General features: G+C 36.6%; 4 protein-coding genes across 11 annotated transcripts in view; 2 read left to right on the plus strand and 2 right to left on the minus strand.

The window, feature by feature from the left end:
- LOC131524160 (F-BAR and double SH3 domains protein 2) overlaps window positions 1-6019 on the minus strand; it is an 82526-nt gene extending 76507 nt beyond the window's left edge. For 2 of the 3 annotated variants that reach the window (XM_058750957.1, XM_058750955.1), the window contains exons 1-2: window positions 5746-6019; window positions 1659-1756 (exon numbers count right to left, since the gene is read on the minus strand). In XM_058750957.1, coding sequence (XP_058606940.1) covers window positions 1659-1756; window positions 5746-5766 — 119 coding nt within the window. In that variant the 5' untranslated portion in view covers window positions 5767-6019. The remainder of the gene's footprint in view (window positions 1-1658; window positions 1757-5745) is intronic. The other variant, XM_058750958.1, reaches the window with a different exon arrangement.
- Window positions 6020-6673: 654 nt separating this feature from the next.
- Window positions 6674-12420, plus strand: LOC131524162 (P2Y purinoceptor 2-like). 6 transcript variants are annotated; one of them, XM_058750961.1, is made up of 4 exons: window positions 6674-7063; window positions 8158-8394; window positions 8472-8673; window positions 9395-12420. In XM_058750961.1, the coding sequence occupies exon 4, from the start codon at window positions 9407-9409 to the stop codon at window positions 10412-10414; it is 1008 nt and encodes a 335-aa protein (XP_058606944.1). In that variant the 5' UTR covers window positions 6674-7063; window positions 8158-8394; window positions 8472-8673; window positions 9395-9406; the 3' UTR covers window positions 10415-12420. The 6 variants fall into 6 exon arrangements, with proteins under 6 accessions (XP_058606944.1, XP_058606943.1, XP_058606942.1 ...); XM_058750960.1 differs by having other exon boundaries at window positions 6674-6808; window positions 6944-7063; window positions 8158-8673; XM_058750959.1 differs by having other exon boundaries at window positions 8158-8603.
- A 2676-nt stretch (window positions 12421-15096) lies between these two features.
- Window positions 15097-21830, plus strand: LOC131524854 (P2Y purinoceptor 2-like). Its single transcript, XM_058752218.1, has 2 exons — window positions 15097-15190; window positions 16474-21830. Exon 2 carries the CDS (start codon window positions 16486-16488, stop codon window positions 17467-17469), a length of 984 nt encoding a protein of 327 aa, XP_058608201.1. The 5' UTR covers window positions 15097-15190; window positions 16474-16485; the 3' UTR covers window positions 17470-21830.
- A 143-nt stretch (window positions 21831-21973) lies between these two features.
- The window catches only part of relt (RELT TNF receptor), a 29370-nt gene continuing 23929 nt past the window's right edge, over window positions 21974-27414 (minus strand). Inside the window, exons 9-11 of the mRNA XM_058752217.1 lie at window positions 26380-26601; window positions 25726-25897; window positions 21974-23971 (exon numbers count right to left, since the gene is read on the minus strand). Of these exons, the coding sequence (XP_058608200.1) occupies window positions 23960-23971; window positions 25726-25897; window positions 26380-26601 (406 nt within the window). The 3' untranslated portion in view covers window positions 21974-23959. The remainder of the gene's footprint in view (window positions 23972-25725; window positions 25898-26379; window positions 26602-27414) is intronic.

The raw sequence follows: 27414 nt of genomic DNA on the forward strand, positions 1-27414 counted from the left end.
GGCTGAAACGGGCTTCTATAGAAAATATATTTTTCTCCTAATTTTAAGTGGACATATAAACTATGAAGTTAGACATGATCTTGGACAGTCTGAGATCTTAATCGGACTGCATTTCGGTCTCATTTTCACACCAAATTGAAGGCAAAGTGTGTAGTTTCTACACCACTAGTGACATCAAACAATACTGCAAAAATTAAGACTTTAAAACAGAGTTTCCAAATGAGTTTTCATGCTTCCCTTCCATCTTTGACTTCCATTATTAGGGCAAACAGTGATTCAAAATCGGTTGAGACAAAGTTGACAGGCCTCAAAAAAGCAGATCAATGTTTCCTTGGCAGTTCTTCCTGCACATTAAACTGAGCATTTTCACTAAATAAATGACAAGCATCACCTTTAAGCATGGTGTCTAGCCTGACTAACAATGGTGATGGGACACAAGGCATCATCGCTAGCAGCAGCTATGGAACTGCACATTCGGCAGGATTCCAGATGGTTAGCTGACTCACGGCGTGACTGACTTTCATGTCTCAATATTTTTTGTCTTGTTTTCTGCCTGTAGTTGGGGACAGCAGAAACACCAGCTGAAGGTCTTTGGCTATGAGGCATAAAGCTATTAAAGTGTGCTGCAAGCAGCTCTCTGCAAAGATGCAAAGCTAGATGCTGGCAGACTTTACATGCAATAAAGTATTCTCCGAACAGAAGGTATGACAAACAGACTACTTAATTTAAGAATCAGATGTTTTAATTGAGCAAGAATTTACAGGAGGCCCTTCTATATTGTGAATAAAGGCAAAGCTATGCAGTATGACACAGAGTGAAGCACCTGCAATAAAAGTATTTAAGTATTTAAAAGTATTTAACATGTTTCAAATGATTAGAAATGTGACTTCCTGGATATTCTGGAAAATACATTATGCAAACTTTAAAAAATAATAACAATTTACAATAAAAATTGCAACTGCAAATAGGAGAAGCGTTTAGAAAACCTGTTTGAAAACAATTATTAAATAGTTATTTTTGCAATTTCATTATTAAAAACTAACCCCAGTGGCACTAGGAATTACACATTCGCCTTTAAATTAGACTAGTCTTTCAGACAGTCCATCAACTAATTACTTGTAAAAACATGGAGTTCAGCCCATCCTGACCCACTCTCTCGCTTTCTTTTGGACACACACAACTTTTTACTCCATAACACTAACACACACCGAAATAGCCTCTGCAGCAGATTACGACTGCACTGTAATTTTTGTCTTCAGCTCTCTTGTGAGGGTGTGCCACTGTCAAATATCTTCTTAAACACCCGTAAGCATGTACAAACACATACAAGCATAAGACATGCATAAATTCCATGTCCAAACGCAGCGGTTTTAACACGACTCCCTCCCCCTGTTCTGAAACAACCCGCAATCCCTTTTAAGAGAAGACAAGGAGAGAAAAAACAGGAAAAAAGAGAAAAGCAGCACAGTTATGACTTCCAGCTGTGGGAACGACTGGCCCGCGAGCAGGAAGTCCAAAGGAAATGCCTTCGTCACATCCCGCTCCTGTGTTCATTCTTCAAAAATGGGGAGAATTCACTCACTTCTTTCTGCGGCCTGTTTTATTAGTTTATTTTTCAGGATACGGGTGTGTTTTAGGCAGTGTTTTTTATGCCTTACCTCATATCTTCCAATAAATCACATTCCGTCTGGTGTTTGAGGTGCAGGCGGCCGAGCTGCTCCGTATGCGTGTTCTTCAGTTCCTGTGTCACTTTTACCTGAAGAGCAGACAACATCATTAGAGGTGAGGAAGAGGATGGCACATGCCAGCTGCACAAACACACAAAATGTCCCACATGAGCTCATTATTGTGTTTCCAGGTCCAGTCAGCTGTACAAGACACGACAACAAATTCACAATCCTTACAAACAACAAGTGCAGAATTCCCATTAATCAAACTCTAACAGAGCAGAAGGACACAGTTTTATGTTTGATTCCTTCTATAAAAAAAATACAGAATGTCACAAGAGAAATTAAAGCTCAAGTGGGTCATTTTTTGGGTGTTAAAACTTTTTCCTGTCACAGTTTGGCATGCTGTCATTCAAAACGTTGGCTCAACCAATGGTGTGAGTTTGGGGGCAGGACAATCTGACCAGCAGTGGATTACAGTGACCAGCAGTGACAATCTGACCAGCACAATATAATGCTGCTCATCTTATACTTTAGAATAATATAGATAGATATAGTTCTATAATAGTCTAACCTATAAGATGAGCAATCACAAACCTGATCTAACTGACCTGGACTAACAATGATGAAGCTTTATGTTAAGTACTGTAAGTTTTTTTTTTTAAGCATACAAAAGAAATTAAAAACACATTTTTACATCAACTGAAACAAACTTAAATAAAAACTGTACCAAAATTAAAAACAGATGTTTACATTTTTTCTGCTGACATGGACATTTCTGAAGAGACTTATCCTCATAAAAGTAACACTGAAGTGTATAAAATGCCTCAAATGCTTCAAAGGCTTTAAAATGTCAGAAATGTTTCCAAGTTATTTTAACTGGATAAGATTAAAGAATTATATCAAATTACAACAGATTATGTATTTTTATTGTGAGAAAAACGTGTTATTTATATTTAGCATAAGAGGGGAATTGTTTCCTGGCATGACACATCCTAATATTATTTAATGTTATCTAAAGAGTTCAGAAACGATTATGTTATACAAAATATGCCAATTTTATACAGTATCAAAAACAGAAGAATTCATAAATTTTTACTTACTAACGCAAGTAATCAGCAAAGGCACATTTAGAACATTAATATACCATGGTACAGAATAAATTCTGTCTGAAAATACATGGTAGTAGCATTTTGTCACATTTTTCTTTTATCACACTCTTAAAAGTAAAGGTACCAAAGGGAAGTTTCACAGTGATACTATATAAGAAACATTTTCAGTTCCCCAAAAAAAGTTCCTAAAAGAACCATATTTTTATATTTTTGAAGAACACTTTAATAATCTAAAAAAAAATATATATATATATAATTTTCCACTATAATGGAATGGTTCCATGGACGTTAAAAGGAATCATTGATTAAAAATAAAGGTTCTTTATTAACAGTGTGCAGTGTCATACCAGTAATATGAAAGATAAAAGTTTTAGGTTTATCTACAGGAAATTGCAAACATAAACGCTTTAAGGTCAACAATTAATATGCAGGTGATGGTTTCGTTTAAGACCTTTAACCGCTCACATCCTGAAGTATGTGGAAGTAAAAGTCAAGGAATGATAAAGAACCCTTCAATTATGAATCAACATTGATTGAGCTCATAAACAGCTCTGTGCTGGAATGACTATGGTGGCGTAACCGCCCAGAACTCTATAAAATAATCTTGATTACAGGAAATATGGCATTAGTTCAGCAAAAATAAAAAAATTAATGAAAATGTACTCACCCTCAGGCCATCCAAGTTTGTTTCTTCATCAGAACAGATTTGGAGAAAAGTAGCATTACATCACCTGCTTACCAATGGATCCTCTGCAGTGAATGGGTGCCGTCAGAACGAGAGTCCAAACAGCTGATAAAAACTTCACAATACTAATCCATATGTAGCCCACACCACTCCAGTCCATCAGTTAATGTCTTGTGAAGCAAACACATCTATCATTAAGATGTTTTAACTTTAAACGGTCCCTTCTGGTCAAAATATGAGTTCATAATCCATAATAACGTTTCCTCCAGTGAAAAAAAAGTTCATCCCCTATTGTCCTCTTGCATCAAAATGCAATGACATATTCGTTTGGATTGTTTGTCTTGTAAATGGTGCTTGATCTTTGTATATTTCTCTCCTAATTCAGACGTGACTACTTTTTTCACTGGATAAAATAATATCATGGATAGAGGATTAGTATTTTAGACAAAAGCAATGGTTAAAAAAAAAAAAAAACGCTTAATTATGGATTCGTTTATTACAAACAAACAGTTACTTGCTGTTTAATGCAAGATGTTAATTGATAGACTGGAGTGGTGTGGATTATTGTGATGTTTTTATCAGCTGTTTGGACTCTCATTCTGACGGCACCCATTCACTGCAGAGGATCTTTTGGTGAGCAAGTGATGTGATGTTAAATCTCTCTAAATCTGTTCTGATGAAGAAACAAACTTGGATGGCCTGAGGGTGAGTAAATTCTCAATTTACTACTCTCTTAAAAACAATCAAGAGGAACACATTCTCCTCAATGTCTGGGTTCTGGTACCTGAACCAATCATGGCTACAAAGAAGGTGCGATACTCAGCTGCCCCACACAGGCAAGTAAAACCCAATGGGACCAGACCAATGAGCCCGGGCAGGTTGACTAATATCTGGGGAGAAACTGTTAATTACAACAGAAGTTCTCCACTTGGCAGGTGAGGAGATAATTGGTTCTGTAACAACTCCCTAAAGGTTAAAGGCAAGGAGGATGGAAAATAATACAGAACGGCCGGCATCCAACCCTACCAGCATCAGCAGGATACAATGTTACACCATAACACACGGTATGACAGCCGGCTGCACGGCTCTCATCAACACTTTGAGCTGTACAGGTGAAGCATTATTACTCCGAGATGGAGGAAACACTCACAGCAGCATTTGCGTCAGAGGAAAACAACAAAACAGCACATTTTCCAGGCATTTGCTCAGGTCTTTATGGAAATATCCACACCAATGGCAGACATAGATCAGATCAGATCTGATCAGATAATTATCATGAAAGACACATTAGATAACACATTTACTGTCTGACCAGCACATGCACCTTTTAGTCTCACATTTAACCTAGGATTCACACAAATCATATACTGTAGGCTATCTCCTGTGTTCTGCATATCTATAGAAAGAGCTAGACTTGCATTCAAAAGAGAGGAAACATTATCAGCGTGACAACGACCAGAGCAAACGCATCTTTGTTTAATATTTGCATTTTAAAGCGTCGTTTAGCGAAAATAAGAGTATTATTGTGGGGTAAACGTGTGCTACATGCTATCTGCCTTCCTTCTCTTCACAAGACAAAGCAATTGCAAAATTGCTCAGACGTCACCTTTAAGGATTTTACACTCTGATGCAATGCTTTGATGATAAGAATGCATAAATGTGCACGGAATGATAGGAATACAATGATTTTGCGTGGTAATTTCACATTCCTCCATACAGCCTGTGGGACACGAGTTTGAAACCCAACACCTCTGCTGTCACCTCCAAGAGAGAGACAGTAAAACATCTTTCTGTAGGATATATGCATTTAAACGCATTTTTCTCACATGTGCGTGACATTTGGACACATTTAAGCCTGATGTGTAACACAACGTCAGACTTTAGGGTGAGAAAAATGATCAGTGATCCGTCTATTTGACAAAAGCGTGGTGACTCGGTCAAATCTGAGTAAAAACACACAAAACAAGACGACTCTAGTGGCTGCACGGTTTAACCGTTATCTGAGAACAAACCAGCCTAAAACACTCATCTACCATCTCTAGAAAAATATCTGCTGAATTTCGGGATTATTCGCAACCGCTGCTGCTTTAAAAACAACAATAAAAACAGGACCGCTCGAGAAAACTCTTGATACATCGTTTCCGTTACATATAAAAACTGATACATTGTTTCAAAACAAACCGCGGCTGGGCACAAAGTTGCAACTTCGGGACAATGTAACAAATCACATTTAAAAAAAAAACAAAAAAAAACACACGCTGTTCCAACGCTGGTTTCTTACCTTTCTTGGCGGAGGCTGCATGTTTGAACATTGGCACAAATGAAGTAAAATCCCAAAGAAATGATTCCCAGAGCGATCGGGATGGATGATTGAGAAAAGGAGATCAGACTGGGATTCGGATCTGAATTCAGACGGCCATGATGAAGCAGGTCCAGTCGGGCAGACGCTCAACAAACACTGCGGATCAGGGGAGAAAGTAATGAAAGAGAGAATATGCCTCCAAAGATGAGTCTCCAACCGTGAAATCCAGCCCAACAGCGCCCCGGACCGGGCAAACCGAACCCCGCTGTACGAACCCTACTACTGGGAAGGCTTAGCTCATGAATATTAATTACGTAACGGGACGTTCGCTCACTAGGAGAACCTGATTGGCTTACGTTGGCGCGTGGGCAACGGTCAGCTGGTTATTTAAATATTAATAAAGTTGTGTGATTGGACAGTTCAAGAATGCGCCAACGGCGAAAGGAATTCATTACTATTCATAAACTACGCCTTTGCCATAGTAAAGTTAGTACATTTCGTACATTGTTTCTTTATCCAGAGGATGAAAACAAAACAAATGTAGATTTACTTCCGACGGAGTTGCAAAATTAATTATCGACTGTAGAATTCGGTCAAAATAGATATCAAATGCATAGAATAATTAAACGAACAGTTCTGGAATGTCTAACACATCTGTAGCATCGACATACAAAACCACTAAATCTGCAGGGCTGAACATGAGGCTACACCTTCAAAGATTTATTAGATTTTTCTTGGTATGTGTCATAAAGGTCCTTGAACTTGTGTATCTGCAATATAAAATTCACTGGATATTACACAATGATGCATAATATGATGCATATTTCTATCAGACAATGCTTTTATTCTTTTTCCCACAATGTAAATCTCTCAGAACAGGCTGGGGCTAGTTGTCACAAGGGAAGAAATTAATGAAAGAACAGTCAAAACTACTACTCAGACTTTATTATGACTATTTTCTACATGTTGGAGTGATGGAAAAACCTGATACAACTCCAGTGGAAGAATCATAAATTCAGTCAAGTGTGCCCAAACATTTGTTGTAAGTGCAGAGACCAGTCACATAAAGTTTAGCTCAGGTTCATAACTCAGCTTACTAAGGGTAATAATTAATACTGTATTGTTAGGCAAGTAAGACAGCAATCGAACACCTTGACGTTCTTTCTTTCCTTCACAGTGACAGAGTCACCGAGTAAGGATGACGGACCTCATGTAAATCTGATGAAGCCTGTTTTGTCCTTGTATTGGAACTGTGAAGGTCTCAGATGAATTCAACCCTAGAGGAACAGAAGAACAGGTCAGTACAAAGCTTTGCTGTTTTTTTGCATTCAGTTCATTAGGTTTTGTCCGTGTGTAAAATATTTTTTTGTATTTGTACTGTAAAAACAGTTTGTCAGGAAGCCAAGCAATATGCCTCATGTGTTAACATCTAAACTATGGTTTTATTCAGGCTACTGTATATACCGTATGAAGTTAGCCTGATTACTTTAGATAACATATTTGAAGAACATAACAAAAAGTATAATTAAAAACAGAATGATCGACAACACAATACTAAGAATCCATTTTCAAAGAAAACTGCCATAGATTTTAGAACATGCAGTATTTCCCCTGAACGAATGAATTTCCATTTTCTTTCGGGTTGTGTGAAATTCTCTTCACTGTACTGCTGGGCAAGATGTTAATTATTGATAATTAGCATACGCCTTTTTCCTTTGCCAAACTCTGCAGGGTTCTCGCCAAGGGCAATATTCTGAAACATGTTAAAATGCAAAGCATGGTGTTTTGTTTTTTTTTCTTCAGTATTATTGATTTGAAATAGATTACTGAAACATAATCTTGATAAACAGATGTGATTTCAGTTGTAACCTTAAAGAACTAGTTCACCCAAAAATGAAAATCACCCTCAGGCCATCCGAGATGTAGATGAGTTTGTTTCCTCATCTGAATCAATATTGACTTTTATGAATCAACATTGACTTAAAATTATGAGCTGGAATGACTAGGCAGGAGCAGACATCAGGAAGTCTAAAATAAACTTGGTTACAGGAAATATGGCACTGATAACAACGTTATGAGTTAAAGGAAAAGTTGACCCAAAAATGAAAATTTGCTGAAAATATGCACCCTCGGGCTATCCAAGAAGTAGATGAGTTTGTTTCTTCATCAAAACAGATTTGGAGAAATGTAGCGTCCCATCACTGTCTCAGCATTGGATCCTCTGCAGTGAATGGGTGCCGTCAGAATGAGAATCCAAACAGCTGATAAAAACATCACAATAATCCACACCACTCCAGTCCATCAGTTAGCATCTTGTGAAGTTAAAAGCTGCCTGTTTATAAATAACAAATCATTAAGAGTTTTTTTTTTTTTTTTTTTTACTTCAAACAGCTGCTTCCAAAAAATGAGTCCATAATCCATACTATTGCTTCCTCCAGTGAAAAGGATGTCTCATCTGAATTGAAGTATTGAGAAATATTGAGAATTTTTCACAGATCAAGCACCATTTACAAGCGAAACACAGCTGTTTGGACTTTCTTCATTCTGACGGCACCCATTCATAATGAGCAAGTGAAGTAATGCTACATTTCTCCAAACAAACTCATCTATATCTTGGATGGTCTGAGGGTGAGTACATCTTAAGCACATTTAAATTTTTGGGTGAACTATACCTATAAAGTGAAATAAACCTCCCCTCCCTGCAGTCATGCTGTGTGAGGCTTCCAGAATGATTGACATATTATTGGCTGATGCTGTGGCCTATGAGAGCAGGCTGAGGCATGTAAACACACCCACAGTGGATATATGCAGAATAAACAAGCAGAGAGGTAAAGCAGGTAGGTATGCAAACTGAAAGGAGGCACAACTGTTGCCTGCATTGCTGAAGGAACCACTGAAAGTATCTGTGTGAGTTGCTTTTAATTTTGCATGTGTAAATGATGATTCTTTAACATCAGTAAAAATGCATTACTATTTGTATCATGAAGTTTTTTTAATGATCAGTTAAAAAAAAACAATCAATCCAAAGAGAGAGCAACTAAATTATACATTCATAAAAGATATGGTCTGTCTGGTTAACATAAAAAAAAACAACATAAAAAGCTTTTGTTCAATAGTTTAAGTTACCTCAAATGTCATTAGACGCAGATATGATCTATAACAAACATTGGACCATGTTCTGAGGAAATTCTTAGTGAGTTCTCAGCTACTTTCTGATTTTATCTAGTGCACTGATGGATATGTTGCTCTGCGTCATTAATGAAAGCACTATAAGGAACAAGCATTTAGCGCTACTTTAAAAGCTCGTTTTCTACATTGGGCTTTGAAAAACAACTGGAAAAACTCAGTTAACAACAAAGTTCAAGAAACACTTGTATGCTGTTATATACTAGCTAATGCATGCTGATTATTTTTTTAATTGATTTTTTCTAACTTAAATGCACAACAACTAGGTTTATATATTTATCAGCAATAAATCCATGAATCAATCTCATTCATTTGAACTAATTAAATATTGCTTGTTTGACAGATTTGATGTATATCATTTGTATATGTTGTCCCCTCAGTCCTGAATTTCATATCTTATTCCTCAGATATGATTGATTTCATTGTCTTTCTTCTCTGGCAGATCTGGATCAGAATGGCAATATTTAACAACACCACCACAACTAACATCAGCGATCGCTATCACTGTAAGATAGAAGAGAACTTCAAGTACATTCTCCTCCCGGTGAGTTACACTCTGGTGTTTGTGTTCGGTCTGGCGTTGAACATCACGGCCATGTACGTCATCCTGTTCCGAACCAAACACTGGAAGCCCAGCACCATCTACATGATCAACCTCAACGTCTGCGACACGCTTTACGTCCTCACCCTGCCGTTCCTCATCTACTATTACGCTGATAAGAACGACTGGCCGTTCGGTGAGCTGATGTGTAAGCTGATTCGCTTTCTCTTCTACACAAACCTCTACGGGAGCATCCTCTTCCTCAGCTGCATCAGTCTGCACCGGTTTTTAGGCGTCTGTCATCCGGTGCGCTCTTTGTACTGGATGAACGGCCGTCGCGCTCGTTTGGTTTCTGTGGGAATATGGATGATCATTCTCATCTTACAGGCACCGATTCTTTATTTCTCCAGGATGAACAATAACGGTGACATGAAACCACAAGCAACGGTCTGTTATGACACCACAAGCAAGGAACTCTTCAATGACTTTATTGTTTACAGCTCTGTGGTGATGTTCCTGCTTTTTTTCATACCGTTTGGGGTGGTGCTGGTCTGCAACGGACTGATGGTGAAGAAACTTCAGGAACCCGGTATTGGTGGAGGTCCAACGTCACAGCGCTTTAAGCAGAAGTCGGTGAAGATGATCATCATTGTGCTTCTGGCTTTCATGTTGTGCTTCTTGCCTTTCCACGTGAACCGCAGTATATACTACACCTTCCGTTACCTGGACAAACGTGTGAGCTGCTCGATGCTGGAGGCTGCCAGCATGGCCTACAAGGTCACACGACCTCTGGCCAGCGCCAACAGCTGCATCGACCCCATCCTTTACTTCATGGCAGGACAGGGCTTCAGAAGCAGCATCAAGAACAAGAAGAGTAAATCAAGATCTGAAAACAGGAAATCACCCTCAACCTCTTTATAGTGTGCTTGAGGGAAACGAAATTTAAAAGTATGTGGTGAAATGACCTGTGATGAATGACTGTGATCAATGTTGATGAAATGTCTGAATACAAAAAAAATCTTAAAAGTAGCTCCTAATAAGGAACCATTTGGTGTTGTATATATAGAAGGACCTTCTTCCAAAGGACATTTTGTAGAATGTGAAGGACAATATTGCTATATATATATCTGCTCTCTGACCAGAGAACATGCTGCGTTCTTTTCATGTTGCATAAAACTCTGCTTCGGTTTAGGAACCTTGCAAACTGGCACTGTGCCTGAAGATTCATGGGAATATAGGTTAATTAAGTGTTCACGAAAAGGTGTGTCAGGACAGTTAGTATCAGCACAACAGCATTTCACTAACTCACTGGAATTTGGTTCAGTTCCAGGATATTGTTCCAGGACACAGAATCAAATAGAGATATCTTAACATGCATTTGATGAGATCAGGGAGTCAAGCCAGCTGTTATTGTCAATTAAAACTAAAACTGAAAGTAAAAATATTAAAAGCTGAAACAAATAAATATTAGAATAAAAATAAATAAATATTAGATGCAAAACTTCTAAAACTTGAACAGAAATGAGAAATCTCACCTTGGGAATGAAACTAAAACTAAAACCAAATTAAAGCTAAATAGAAATGTTTAAACATAACAAAATGACTAAAACTTAAAAATAAAATGAAAATAAAAACTATAGATAAATAAAGAGAATATAAAAGAAAAGTTAATACTATATAAATAACATTAAAAGAAGACTGTCTTCGATTCAAACAACACGACATTGCTGAATCAGAGAAAACTGAAAAATTAACAATGATATTGATGTTAAAGGAGAGGTTGAACATAGATAACACTGATGTCTAATAGTTTAAAGTGTCTAAACTAATAATGGAGTATGTGATTTATAGTTTTATATTCATTGCAGTGATAATAGAAAAAAAATCTAAGTGGTTTGTCATCCATTTATTTCTTATTGTGTGTAATCAAATAATGCAAAAGCAAAGTAAAAGCAAACAAACAAAAAATGTTGTAAATGAATTGGGATATAGACTGCACATATACTTGGTTAAATATATGTTGTTGTGTAGGGCAACTATCCTGTTTATAGTTTTCTAGAAAATAAACATACGAGCGGCTTACTTGCAGTCGTCTCTGCTTGTTAAGCTTTGATAGGAAAGTACTTGAAGTTACAGTCACTTTCCGTAAATAAGTGAACTGTGTGAACATAACTTTATTAAATATTAAGACTTGTTTTAAAGAATATGCTTTTTCGTGTTTTAAACAAACCTAACAAATGATTTTTGTGCTTAAAACAAGAAAATGAATCAATAAATAAATGTCTGAAGATATATGTGTAAATATTAAGAAAAGTGTCCATGTGGTTTAAATACCAAGAAAATCAATAAATGCGTTATATAAATAACTTTATGTAAATAAGTACCCTGTACACTTGAGGTTATATCATCCATGTCCATGCTTTCACGGGACATTAAACCCATGACATTGGCATTGCTAGCGCCATACAATACAATTTCAACTTAAACCACACAAACCAAAATATGAACGGTGACTTTTCTCTGGTCAATTACTGTCATTCTGAACATACAATAGCAGTATTGTTTGAAATGATAAACTGGCACTTTTTAAAGATGGAAGTCATATTAGGGTGAAGTTTAAATAAATTTGCTACTTTGGTTTAAGCAAGTGTTGACATTTTCTGTCATCCTGGTTTGCACTAACTTGTAAAATAAAAACTGGCAATTTATTAAGAAATTTCAGGTGTTTCTTAAATTCTTTTTCTTTGTCTAATCGAAATGTTTCAAACAAAACATGTTTTCTTGGGAACAGATTAAATTTGAATCACTTTCATTTGTAATTACAGTATCACTTTCCATCCAGCACTCAGAAATAAAGGTGCAAAACTATCACTGGGACAGTAATACTGCATGTACCTTTAAAGTATTATATGTATAATTTGGTGGTAAATAAGGTTCACAAATGTTTTTTGTTGTTGTTGTCGTTGTTTTTTTAGTATTAGTACCTTTGGCCATTTCACGTTACATCACCCTACATTAGCTAAATATTCCTATACAGTAACTTACGTCACTGCATTGCTTGCACAAATGTGTATGTTAGTCTAAATTTGGAACAATAGGGGCCGGTTGTGTAAAAGTCTTCCAAGTTTGTCATCAAATTTTGTTCTTTAAGACTGGTCTTTATTTTTATTTATTTATTTATTTATTTTTTTTTTACATTAAAATGTAGATTAGTCTAAGATGAATGCAAAAAAATAAGACTGATTACCCCTTGGATAACTGTTAGTTGGGCAGACTAGTTCTTAAGACACAGTCTTAATGTAGAGGCTAAGTTTATGCAGCTGGACTCTTGTCGCTCTTATCTGATTAACCGTAATGAAGCAAAATGCATAATGTTAACCTAAACAGTGACTCTGTCGTGGACATGGTTCAGGAAACCTAAACCCGATGGTAAACTACTTACTTCAAATAAGCAATGAGGTAAACCGGACGAGAAGCACCATGCCATCATGTTCTCATGTTAAGGCAACAGTCCAACATCTAATCACTGAAACTAATTACCTTACAGGCAAAAAGTTCACTTGAAGAAAGAAAAAAAATGGGCATCATATGCTTTATTCAGTGCATAGAAAGTCAAATGTATAATAGAAAATTTCTATACACGCTCTCCCAGGCTAGGGAGAAGTCATATTGCAATTGATGTGAAGGGCGCCAAAGACTTCAGATATACAGAACAAAGATGGTGCACTACTATTACTTTATGAATGGGAGAAAATCCAACGTGCAATATGGCGAAGTCCCACCTTCAAAATAAAAGCATTACAAGTAACGCGAGTTACGTAATCAGATTACTTTAAAAAGTAACTAGTAAAGTGACATATTACTTTTTAATTTAGAAGGAAATATCTGAGTTACTTTTACAAATAAGTAACTCAAGTTACTTTGTTTTCCATGTATTGACTAACAGCTCTCGTGTTGCCATGTTGAGAGAAATGATGCTTACTGTATTTCTAGACTAAATGTGAACATGCATTTACTCATCTCACCTGCACAAAAACAGATTCAACATTCCTCAAAATCAATAAAAACAGTCAAATGCAAACTTAGAATATACAAACCTGCAATAATGAAAAATGTTAAATAAGATAAATATCATTTATGTATTTAATCCCATTTTATTAACCAATGTCTTTGCTACTGACCTTCGATGATACAATTCAACCATAATAAGCAAAAATGACATATTTGTGTTTTATTTTTGTTATTGCTGAATAGTGTTGAACTTGACATGAATTTACATTTCCTTCAGCCTGAAGTGTATTCATTTCACTTTTGTTGAGAAGGGACTTTTACATTTGTAAAAGAAGAACTTCTTTATATTAAAAACAAACAAGCAGGCCCTGCCCAGATTTAAAATGCAACTCAAAAATAACGTAATGCATTACTTTCCATAAAAAAGTAACTAAGTAATGTAATTAGTTACTTTTTTAGGGATTAACGCAATATTGTAATGCATTACTTTTAAAAGTAACTTTCCCCAACACTGCTTGTAACTGGAACGCTCTCCCAAGTTGGAGCTCCGACTCGGAGTCCAATATGGCTGCTCAGTGCATCAACAGTAGAGAAAAAGTAGTAATATTTTGTTTATAGCACTTACGTTTGTCTGTGTCTCAATAAACTCAGTGGTGCAGACAGTACTATCCAACCTCTATTTGTGGACATGATACTATCTTTGCGAAATACCAAAAAACATGATTTTGAACAGCTCTGCGCTTCTGTATATAATATTAATCAACTTTAATATTCTCTTAATATACAATTTTAATACATTAACACATCAAAATCGCGCATGAAAATAAATACTTATTTCTCATGCGGTGAAATTAAATGGACCTTTTTTCACATTTCCGGGTTTCTAAGCAGCGGAAGTCATTGGGTAAACTTCTTCTATTACATCAAATATATATTTTTGTGTTTCCATTTGGTCAAATAGCAAAAGAAAAATTACAAACTAGTGTTTTCATGACTTTTAAAAAGAGGGGTAAAAAAACTAGAAGTGAGACTGATAACAGCAGTCAGAAGAAAAAACAATGTCAAATTTACCTTCACTCCAAAAGACGCTGTATTAGAAACACCCTCACAGCAGCAATGCTAGCTTTGGTATAAAGTGTTAGAAATATACATACAATTAAAAAAAAAAAAGAAAAAATTTAAAACTTTGCCGGATTTTTACATCACAGTCTGTAAAACTGGTCCATCATCAAACCAACAGACCAGCAGCTAATGAAATTTTGAGGTAGCATCCAGGGTGGCCAATCAGATGTGCCACCATCACTGTTCATAATGCATTCTGTTTACATATTGTTTATTAAAATAGCTGGCAGTATATTCCATTCCAAACACAGTCTGTTTTGTTTCATTGCTCTGACAAACCAGTAGCTCAAACATTGGTGTAATTTTACACAAATTATGGAAGATGGGCATGAGTTTTTGGAAACCTGTTTACCTCTAGTGGAACTTTTGGAAAAAAAAGTTCTCTCAGCATATCGAGTGATTGACTGATGCACTGACCAATGAGAGCAGGCTTGAGGCGTGTTGACATGAGTAGTCCCGCTCACAATGAAGAAACCCAGCATTAACAGGCAGAGGAAGAGCAGGTCTGTGCAGGTATGAAGAGCTTGAGGGGACATTCCTGAAAAAAATCTGTCGAAAACACATGTGAGTATGTGACTTATTTGTTTTCTTTTCTTTTCTTTCTTTTTTTGTTGACAATCATGTTTATCTACTGAATGTGTAACTTACAAAAATATGCAATGTTTGGACTTCACTGTGATAGATAAAACTATCAAGATGTGTTAGTTTGTGGAATATATACTGCATTTTTACGTTTATTCATTTAGAAAATGTCTATCTCCAAAAGTGACATCTAAATAATGAATGTTACAACACCAATGATTCATCCTAAAAACACAGTAACATTAGACAAAAGTCAAAACTGTAAAGTTCTGTTTATGTTTAATACTGTTTATGGGGTCCACAATTCTGAGACCCCATAATAAAAAGACTTGCTTTAAGATTCCTAGATTCTCAAATCATGCTAAATAACATGATCAGGTTTTGGTTATGACAGCATTCGATAATATATCATTTGCAATGAAATGTGGGAAGTGCCTGGAGGCTTTTTGTGAAATTACCCGTTATTGAAACATTATCTGAGGAAGTTCTTAGGAAATTCTCAGGAGGTTTTCAAGATACTTTGTGGTTGATTTGCTTCATTGATCGATATGATGTACTATTCTCTGGCATAAATGAGAGTGCTGTTAAGCTGTATGATTAGCAAAAAAAATCATCTGTACTTCATCTGTTCGTCCCCTGAGTTTGGAAAAAACCATTTGAGATTACTTCAACACTCTGTTAAGAACAATATTCCAGGAATATTTCTAGGCTGTCATATGCACAACAGTATCAATATGGGTGTGAGCAGTTTGTGGACATTTACCACCTCTTAGAGAAGTACATGTGTGGTGTATGTATAGGAGCCCAGACAGACGCCACAATAAACACTTGTTCCATTAAAATATTGCAACATGACATCCAGTTGTTCAAAATAGATCAAGATATATTGTACTATGCAAGACCAGGCTTGGGAAGCAATGAAATGCTTGGAATGATGTTACAAAAATAGATTATCAATATATTTATACCCCCAAATACAACATGAATATGGTCTTGACAGGTTATATGGCATTCATCCTGATATATTTTCCTAACCAATTCACTGCTGAAAAAAGCTTTTTTTGTCTGGCAGCGTAGCCATTATTTCCTCTTTCTAACATAAAGCAGCATCATTTTACTGTTAATATTGATTTGTTAACATAGATCATTTGTTTTGAAGATTAGTTAATATTGCTTAATTATCTGTATTTGCATATACAATGAAAAGTACATCGATATCACTTTGTAAATTTAAGATATGATTTCATTGTCTTACTCTCTGACAGATCTGGATCAGAATGGCAACGGTTAACAATACTGGAGGAACTAATGATAGTCAAATCTACCGTTGTGAGTTAAAAGAGAACTTCAAGTACATTCTCCTCCCGGTGAGTTACACTCTGGTGTTTGTGTTCGGTCTGGCGTTGAACATCACGGCCATGTACGTCATCCTGTTCCGAACCAAACACTGGAAGCCCAGCACCATCTACATGATCAACCTCAACGTCTGCGACACGCTTTACGTCCTCACCCTGCCGTTCCTCATCTACTATTACGCTGATAAGAACGACTGGCCGTTCGGTGAGCTGATGTGTAAGCTGATTCGCTTTCTCTTCTACACAAACCTCTACGGGAGCATCCTCTTCCTCAGCTGCATCAGTCTGCACCGGTTTTTAGGCGTCTGTCATCCGGTGCGCTCTTTGTACTGGATGAACGGCCGTCGCGCTCGTTTGGTTTCTGTGGGAATATGGATGATCATTCTCATCTTACAGGCACCGATTCTTTATTTCTCCAGAGTGAGACTTAATGGTAAGGATCTGGTCTGTCATGACACCACCGTCAAGGAGCTCTTCAATGACTTTCTGGTCTACAGCTCGGTGGTGATGTTCCTGCTTTTTGTCATACCGTTTGGGGTGGTGCTGGTCTGCAACAGCATGATGGTGAAGAAACTTCTTGAGCCCGGCGATCTCAGAGAACCAATGTCACAATGCTCCAAGCAGAAGTCGGTTAAGATGATCATTATTGTGCTTCTCGCTTTCATCTTGTGCTTCTTGCCTTTCCACGTGAACCGCAGTATATACTACACCTTCCGTTACCTGGACAAACCGGACTGTGATGCGCTACGACTCTCCAACAACATCTACAAGGTCATGCGACCTCTGGTTGGTCTCAACAGCTGCATCGACCCCGTCCTCTACTTCATGGCAGGACAGAGCTTCAGAAACAGCATCGACAAGAAATCAAACATAAAGTCTGACAAATCCCTCTCAACATTACAGTAAAAATTTTGATTTTTTTTTAGAATGACTATATGTCCTATTTTCCTGTCCTGGCCAGGATTTCTAAATTGCCTAAAATGTCCGGTTTTGGCTTTGTTTTTATACTTGCTAAAACGAATGACTGAAAAGTAGTTTGACCAATAGCATGCAGGCATAGTGCATAATCCGAGAAGGTGGGCTCTACAGAAAATGGTCAAAGCAATGCAAATACATGTAGGCCTACATATAACGTATGAGGACTGCAGGGAGAGCATCAATAGGAAAACAAAGCCAAACTCGGACATTTTAGGAAGTTTAGAAAGTATATCTGCCAGGGAAAATAGGGCTTTTCACTCTGCACTTAACCTATCATCGTTCGAGGAACGTTTCAGACGTGTAGCTAATTTAGATGTGAGGTTGGCACCATTTTTACCCGGCGAGCTAGACACCCGATCGCTTGCCTCACCCGTGAAAAACGCGTCAATTGGAGTGAAGAGGCCATTTTATCCTCACCCATATAATATTTAGCTGATTTAAATGTTTAAATATAGCTGCCTTCACGCCATGTCATAATTACTTCCAAGTCCGTGGTTTTAGTGATCTCTCCCCATGCTATTCCACAGAGGGGGATGCAATTGGGTTAGTCTCGCATAACCAGACCTTCAGACTGACGGCAGAAGGTCTGGGAACCTTGGTCACTTTCAATGGGCAAGAGGCCAAGGGGCCATATGACTGACAGGTAAAGAAACTAATCATGTTGCGTTTTGTGCCGCGTCATGTTTAGGGGGTGAAAATGTCCCCACAATAACAGTGTGTAAAACTCTTGGACATATTTTCAAGATTCCATGTCGCGAACTTTAAATATTTCATATACTTTTGAAAATCCAGTGTTTAGATGATCCTGATGCTCATCGTCACAGTTCCAATTTTGTGTGCGATATCTGCATCAGATGGTCCAGCTGATTCAGCCAATGGTCCGTGTGCGTCACATCTGAGGCTGAGACTATGATTGGGCTAGTTTTGAATAGCAATTGACCCTTGCAAAAACCCATCCTCGTTAGTTACTGTTGCTATGTCCTACAAGCCATGCCACTCTCACACTACACATCATGTTCTCACACACTAAAAAAAACATTGTGGAGCAAAGAGGAAACTGGCAAAACGACCAACAGACAAGACAGAGCAGGTTACTTCTGGTATGAAACAAGGTCTCAGCTTTAAAATATTTTTCCCATTTTGTGGCTCTTTAATGTGTCTTGACAGATCACTGTATTGCCTCAGTTCAAGTAGCACACGTGAACTGATTGTCTTTTCATATTTAGGTTACTTAAAGCACGAGAAAAACTTGAATGAACATCATAATGTATTTTACTTCAACTGTGGAAAGACGTCAATACACATCATTTTTCAAGTTTAAGTCCACTGAAGTTAATCTACTCTCCTGTCTGATTTGTTTGTCGGGCAAGATGGCGGATTCGGCGTTATTATTGGTCAGGTCGCCTGTCAATCAAGCTCTTTGCGAACGGTCAGTTGGGCTGGTTTTGTTTGGCAGACCTGGCAACCCTGTTTCCAAGTCATCAGACTCGGAATTATGCGCTATACGCAGGGGCGCACTGGCCATAGGCCAATATGCTCAACATATTTTTTTGTTGTTGTTTTTGTTTTTGTTGCCTGCCGAATGTACTAAAGTGATTATTTCCGAATTCGCCATTCAATAATATTAATTAAAAAAAAAAAAAAAAAACGAATTACTTATTTATCAATTAATTACTGCAAAATAACCAACAGGACATAATTACTATTGTGAAGAGTAGGAATTTAGCAGACAAATACTCATATAATCGTTTTATAACAGGTTTAGAGGGAGCCAAGGCAGACAACAACACAACGAAAATTAACATGGTTGCTATAGTTAAACCATGGTAACCACAAATTAACAATGGTTTTACACTATATAGTTCACCATGGTATTTATAGTAAAACTCTGGTTATACAATTGGTAATCAGTCTGCCAAAAAAAAAACATGGTTACTTTTACCATAGGCCTAATAATACCATGGTTAAGTTTCCTTATAGCACAAAGCATGACCCATGATAATGCAAAAACATATTCAGTGTTAAAAAATTTTTCTATAAAGATATATTCAGGATGTAGCTATTATTGTACCAATTTTGACATTTAGGTAAGATAAAACAATAACATATCGTCCTAATGTAATCCTTATTTTTTTCTAAAATAAAAGTATACTATGTGCAAACAAATTATAATGATGTGGTTGTTTTGCAACAAGGTGATGTGTTGATGAAAAAAGTAAACATACACATAAAAGAGAGAGATGTCAGGGAAAATGAAGAGACTAAAAAGGAAAATGGAAGTTCAAGTGATAACCTTGAAGTGATAAAGAGATTTCCCGGCCTGAAATTTTGTCCCAGTCCGCCCCTGGCTATACGTCTAAATTTCGCGGCATAATTAGCTATAAAGTGTGAAAAGCCTTACTGTTTATGTTACTGTAACAATATTCTGGTAATCATCAGGTTATTGCATTTGAATCCGTCCAACAGCATGTTAGATCAGGATAGTGTTAGTATACTGGAAATGCTACAGCTTATACTGTTTTTTTAGCTTGCTAATTTAATTTAAGCATTTAGCCATTGCTAATGCTTAAAAATGCAAAAGTACATTTTAAACCACTGTTCAAAGACGTTTGGGGTCGGTAAGTTAAATATTTAATCCTTTAATTGAGCAAGGATGCATTTGATTAATCAAAAGTGACAGTAATAACCTTTTAAATGTAGTGTTACAAAAGTGTTACTTTCTATTCATCAAAGAAACCTGAAAAACCCTGTCTCACGGTTTCCACAGAAATATGAAGCAGCACAAAAGTTTTCAACACCAAGAAGAAAAAGAAGAAATGGTTCTTTAAGCAGCAAATCAGCATATTAGAATGATTTCTGAAGAATAAGGTGACACTGAAGACTGGAGAAATGATGCTTTGCTTTTTGTTACTGTGAATTCACGCAGAAAACAGTTATTGTGAATTGTAATATTATTTCACAATATTACTGTTTTTACTGAATTTTTGATCAAATTAATGCAGCCTTGGTGAGCAGAAGCAGATTTTTTTTTTTTTTTTTTCAAAAACATTGCAAAATCTCACCAACCCCAAACTTCTGAATGGTATATTACCAGAAAAATCATCACAAATATACAGCATGGAGAAGCATTTAATATCAGTCTATAAAGATGAATTTCCACATCTCAGTTACTGCAGTAAAGTGTTTTATTTCAAGAGTATAAATATCAAGAAAAAAACAACATTATTATTAGAATGATAATAAATAAAAGCAACAACAATACAGAGCTGAGTTTCCCCTTACCTTGTCATCCTAGTCGATCTTTGCAAAGTAAGGAGTAACAGTGATTTATGTCTCTAGCTCTAGCTACAACTGTGATGGTATTCAAGAAATGATTGCAAACAAACACGCGTGTATTGTATAAAAATTCACTTTATATAAAATGTGCATGTAAATGTAACAAAACTGTGACGCGACCCTCGAGTAGCCTTTCTCTGAACTACAAATAAATACAATGGAAGAAGGAAATGATGAAACGCAGAGAAATATTTCATAATGTACATTTTTCAATTACCTCAGTAAGCTTCACGAAGACACAAATTTCACAGTCAAGGTGAAACTCTGAGCTGAGCTGAGTACCGTAATCATTCAGTATCATTTGATTTGAAGTTTTGCACACACAGATTCATGTTTCTCTACATCTGAGGACTGACGAACACTCAGCTATATCCTGTAAGAGGAAGACATGTGCGTCAGAGGAGCGTACACACTGCAAGCCAAACTGAACAACTACAATTTTCTGCTTAAATGTGTGTTGTTGTTTTAGGTTGGACAGACACTGCAAAAATGATTTTCGTACTTAGTATTATTACAAATATCTAAACCTTCTTAAATCAAGATACATTTAATTGAGAAGCAGAAAGACTTAACAAGAACAGAACAAATGTCTGTCAGCGTGGAAAGAAAAATACATTTGATTTAATGAGAAAAAAAACCTCCTTATCCCATTGACAGATAGTTTTTCTTACAATATCTGGTCCTAAATCTATGCATTTTATTTTCTGTGTTAATGTCACTATTGACAACTTTCTTCCCCAGTATTTCTTCCAGGACAAATAAAGCATCTAAACATCGCTAAATCAAGATACATTTAAAAGTCTTGTTTTATGAAAAATGTATTAAAATGAAGTGAGTTTAAGCTTAAAACAAGAAAAATATTTGCCAGTGGGGTCAGAAAAATAAACTTAATTCAAAGGGAAAACAAGATTTATTTTTCATACCCAATTGATAGACACTTTTTCTTGTTTTAAACATAATCTCACTTATTTTTTCCCCTCAAGAAGCAAGAAAATATCTTGTCATTTTCCTTTTAAAGTAATTTAAAAATACTTTAATTAATTAATTAATTTTATATTTGTAATGGGGAAAAAAAGACAAAATACTTATAAAATCATTTTTGCTGTTTTTTTTTTTTGAGGAAATCAGCGAGTTTCATATGTTTTAATGAAATTATGAACTTTAATCTTCTGGTCCTAAATCTATGCATTTTTATTTTTATCTGTCACTGCTGACAACATCGATTAATATATTAAAAAAATATTTTTGCACTTTTGCGTATAATACTTCAAAAAGTTCATAAATTATTTTAAAATTCCTGCAAAAGGATGAATGTAAAGTTTGATTTAAAAATCTGGTCAATTCTAACCACACTGTTCACACTGAAATCACACATAAACAAATCTGATACATAACATATTTCCATTGATATCAGAACTGAAAATGTCCGACTGAGTGTTGTTTTTCAAATCTGATCCACATTCAGCTGCAGTGTGAACGTCATCCAGACGCATGAACGCAGTGTTTTGTCATTAATAATGTCCAGTGCCCACTTCACTGATGACTAATGTTTGAAAAGAACCGAGAGAGAAACCAGGTCCAGTTTGGACTGAACAGCACAATGAAATAATATCCTACCGCCTCAATAAAGCGAGCAATCTGAAATGCACGAGGTTTAGTTCTAATACTAAATATATTTCATTAGTGTTACGTAGCAAAGAAGCAGGCAGTTAGTCTGAGGCTCTACAAATGTTCTTGAGATGATAATACTTTCAGAAGGAACAATAAACCTTTTTTTAGTTTAGTTCTAGCATGATTTTCTCAGCAGTCTGTCCTCAGATTTGCATGCTGTATTGTAAGATGCCTTGATAAGAAAGCGTCTCCTAGAGATCTAAATGAATACAGTGTATTGCTTTGTTTCTTTTTTTCAATAAAGCTGATGAGCTGAAGGTTGTGGTGTGAAAGAGTTTGTTTGTTAATATATGAAATATCACAATTCTACTGTCATGGTCAAAAGCTTGTGAACACTTGAAAATGCTCATTTCTAAGTGATTTTGCTACTATTTCTGTGCGATTTACATCAGCAGTTTTTAAACTGTGAAACAATTAGCCGCCTGTTTTTTTAATCCTTAAAGAAATAAAAATGCAAAGCAAAAATGCGAAACGTAGTGGTCCCAAAAAGTATTTAATCACACTTAAAAATGTCCGAATGTCATTGCATTAGTATCAAACCGTTGCAAAATATCAAGCTCATTTGAATAAAAAGACTTCAGCACACTTTTCAAGCCATCATTTGACACAAAGAAGTTTGGAATAATTGTCATAAATTGCTGGACTCTGCAATCACACATGTAAGGTTTAGGGCTGCTGTACATTAGTCAGGTATGTTCCCGTTTCAGACCGTTTTATGTTGAAGTTTTGGTTTGAAGTCCAAAGTGTGACATTCAAAAGCACATTCACTGTATTAGCAAAGATTTTAGTTGGTGAACGAGTGTAAACCATCTTGAATAAATATTTTTGTAAATTCTGTACCATTGCGTGTTAAAACCACAGAATACTATTTTTTATATAAACAATAGAATATATATGCATTTGAAATTGACAATGTATGTTTTTGTGTTTTCTTTTATTTCTTATTAACAAAACAAGATGTTTGAAAACTTTTGACCATGACTGTACATATGCAATTCATTTAAAATCTTAAATACTAAAAAACAGAACTACAGTAGAAAAAAAAAAAGCAAGAAAAGTGATGTAAATCAAACTAGTTTCTCATAATACTTTGTAATGTTTTCGAACTGGAGTGTCTCGTTGTTCCGAGTGCTGTTTTCCGCACTGAAGACCTCTTTAGTGTCTTGTGGAAGCACACATGCTTTCGGAGGAAATGCCCTTTGCTCTCCTATTATCTGCTAGCAGAGACAGAGCTTATTGTTTTTTAATAAAATAGTTCTACGACTTATGCAATAAATACGAATGTTTCCTAAGGTCTTGAATTCAAGGCTCCTCGAGGTGGTGAATACTGACATCACTGCCACACGTCCGCCCCGATCGCTCGCCTACTGATGACGTCATCCGTCCCCTCCTGGACGTCCTCCTCAGACGTTCAGATGTTCATCTGGAACAGAGGGAGAGAGAATGATTAGTCACATGAATTAAACTCATTTGTTGGTTAACAAATGCAAAAACTTTTCCAGCCACCAGAGGGAGCCAGACAATATCATTTGACTAGGTATGAAGTGAACCAGTGGAAAAACTGAGTCCAGCTCTGACGGGAAAAAAAACAAAGAGTTTGAGTTGAGGAGAGGAGAGGAGAGGAGAGCAGATTCTCACATTTGTCACTGTATTCATCCATGAAGCACCAAACAAACACAATGAACCCTCTATAGACCACATTACATGTTTAAAAAATGAGCTTTTTAAAGATATATCCACAACTGCAGGACTTTCTATATTTTATATTATATAATTATATATTTTATTCTAGGTTAGTCATATTTTATTTATTCATTGTTAATTGGTCTAAAAGAAAACTGCTTTATAATAATTAATAGGTTTATAATCATGCTATATCTATATTGAAAAAAAGTTCAGAACTGGTCAGTACGTTTTTTTTTCTTTTTAAAGAAATGACTACTTTTATTCAGCAAGAGCACTGAATTGATCAAAAGTGACAGTGAAAGACATTTCATTGATAATAAGAAATGTTTATTGAGCAGCAAATATTAGAATATTATAATTAACAGCATAATGTAGTGACATTTCACAGTGTTAATGCTTTTACTGTACCGTAAAACCAAGCCCATGTGACTTTATAAAATTGATTTTCTAGTGTTGTTCTGTGTGTCATTTATAAATGCCATAAGGCCACAGAGGGTTAAATGCCCAGAGCAGCTGTAAGGATGAATAGTGAAGAGAAGCCTTGAGGTATTTCGGTAAATCCCAGGAGCTATTGATAGTCAATGTGAAGCCATTAGCCCACCGCCCCGCAGATTCTTATGCAAGAGGGTAAACAGTTACATTAGGTAACAAAAACTGGCCTTCCCTCAATGCAGCTCCACTAAAATGATTACACAGACATGAATGAAATGGTGCATTTCATACCATTTTTAAGGTGAAGATGTCTCGTATAATCACTTAATCAGCAAAAAAACCTGCCACGAAGACATGATTCCTGTCTGAATTGAAGCCACCAAAAGATGAAAATGCAAACATGAGCCAGATGTTTTCTGCTACATCTGTGGGTGTTTTACTACATCCAAACAGCTACAGAAAATGACAGATTTTGTAAAAGAATAGCTTATTTATTTATAAGCGTGTGTTTATATTAAATTACTTGACATTAAACGGGAGTATTTGAACATATCTTTACACTTCTTTGCATATTGTAAGTTAAATGATACAGTTTGAATACTTTACTTTGAATTTTATTTCTTTGTCATTTAAAACTGAGACTTTGACAGCTGCATTAAATCTGATATGTATCTTTATTCTTATTTTGCAAAACCACCATGTGATGAAACGTTTTACTGCCATTTTTAAACCTTTTAAACTCAGCTTCATTAAATTAGATCATCTTAAAAAAAAGAGCCTAATATTGTCTACAGTGTTCTTCACCAGATGTTCACTAACCTGGACTAATTAGCCACGACTCAAGAAATAACTCTTGAGTGTTTCCTATTCATTTACTGGTGGCAAATGCACCAGACTTCCTGTAGGGATTTTTACACATGGCTTTAGACAATGAGCTTCAGGTCAAGGAAGTAAAGGAAGAGATGAGGAAGAGGAAACTAAACCGAGTCAAAAGGATGTATCACAGAAGCAAAAACATGCACGGAGGAATATACCTGTTCCGCTTGTTTACAAACTCACCTCCTGTCTGGACTTTGAGGAGGCGGAGTTACAGGAAGAGGATACGCCCAGCAGGGAACGCTCTTCCGCAGGCTCCGTGTGGCCGCTGTCAATGGAGTCTGTATCGCTCGGTTCCGGCTGGGTCACTTCCTTGGAAGCTGACTTCACTTCTGGGATCTGAGCAACTTGAAACCTGTTGTTCACATGAAGGTGACACAGAGGTCAGTGAGTGAAACTACAGGCCTGATGTGTCACTGTGAGCAGAACCGGGTGTGTGTGTGTCTGAGAATGAGATGTGAATTACCATCTCAAAGCAACACACCTGATTCAGTCATTTACAGGTCTGCTCCAAAACCTAGTGAGCTCGAGAGACTCTCTGAACTCTGACACTAGTGTACTGATATATTGAAGTTAATATATACTACTATAATAACAAATAAAAAAATACACATATAAAACTGCCTAAGAATATTGGGCAAAAAAGGCATTTTAATTTTTTGTGAAATGGTTTGGACGGTCTCTATATGGGAAGTGCATCTATTTTGTCTAATAATGTTCACGATGTTTAAAGAACATTTCTCATGTCTGTATTGAAACAACACATTTGGACTGAAATGAAGGCCTTTCTTCTCAGCATTCACATAATTGTATATTTTATTTTCTATTTTTTCTCACCTCCCTACAGACAGGATGGCGACCTCCGGCGTCTTGACCGGGTTAGTGGGGCTCTTGTGCGTATCGATGGGCAGCAGCAGCTCGGGCCACTTCTTCTGACTGCAGCGGGAGCAGCAGAGGCCGGAGCGTGGGGCAAGCCCGTTTATAGTGTGCAAATGATGCTGATGAGAACACAGCCGTGGCAACGACCGGAACGGAGAGAAATGAGGAAGAGCCGGAAACCTGAGAGAGACACAGACAGAGAGACACTCACACACTCATAGCCATACTGTGTGTATTTTACAAAAATATATATTATATATATATATTTTTTTACAATCATTTTAAACAAAGGTACAGCAGGCTGGAAACGATTCTAGCCAAATTCAAGCCTGGGACAATGACATGGCACCCTAGCAACCACATAACAATGACCTAAACAACTCAGAACACCTTAGCAACCAGACAGCAACACTCTAAACTACACAGAATGCCTTAGAAACCACATAGCAACACCCTAAACTGCTCACAACACAGCAACCAGACAGCAACACCCTAAACAACAGAGAACACCTTAGAAACCACATAGCAACACCCTAAACTACTCACAACACCTTAGCAACCAGACAGCAACACCCTAAACTACACAGAACACATTAGAAACTACATAGCAACACCCTAAACTACACAGAACTCCTTAGAAATCACATAGCAACACCCTAAACTACTCACAACACAGCAACACTCTAAACTACACAGAATACCTCAGAAACCACATACTGTAGCAACACCCTAAACTACTCACAACACCTTAGCAACCAGACAGCAACACCCTAAACTACACAGAACACATTAGAAACCACATAGCAACACCCTAAACTACACAGAACGCCTTAGAAATCACATAGCAACACCCTAAACTACTCACAACACAGCAACACTCTAAACTACACAGAATGCCTCAGAAACCACATACTGTAGCAACACCCTAAACTACTCACAACACCTTAGCAACCAGACAGCAACACCCTAAACTACACAGAACGCCTCAGAAAC

This window comes from Onychostoma macrolepis, chromosome 18 (genome assembly GCF_012432095.1).
Source record: "Onychostoma macrolepis isolate SWU-2019 chromosome 18, ASM1243209v1, whole genome shotgun sequence".
Lineage (NCBI taxonomy): Eukaryota > Metazoa > Chordata > Actinopteri > Cypriniformes > Cyprinidae > Onychostoma > Onychostoma macrolepis.

Excerpts from the sequence above, each read along its gene's own strand:
- LOC131524854 (XM_058752218.1), top strand. The coding sequence starts at position 16,486 with ATGGCAACGGTTAACAATACTGGAGGAACTAATGATAGTCAAATCTAC.
- LOC131524162 (XM_058750959.1), top strand. The coding sequence starts at position 9,407 with ATGGCAATATTTAACAACACCACCACAACTAACATCAGCGATCGCTAT.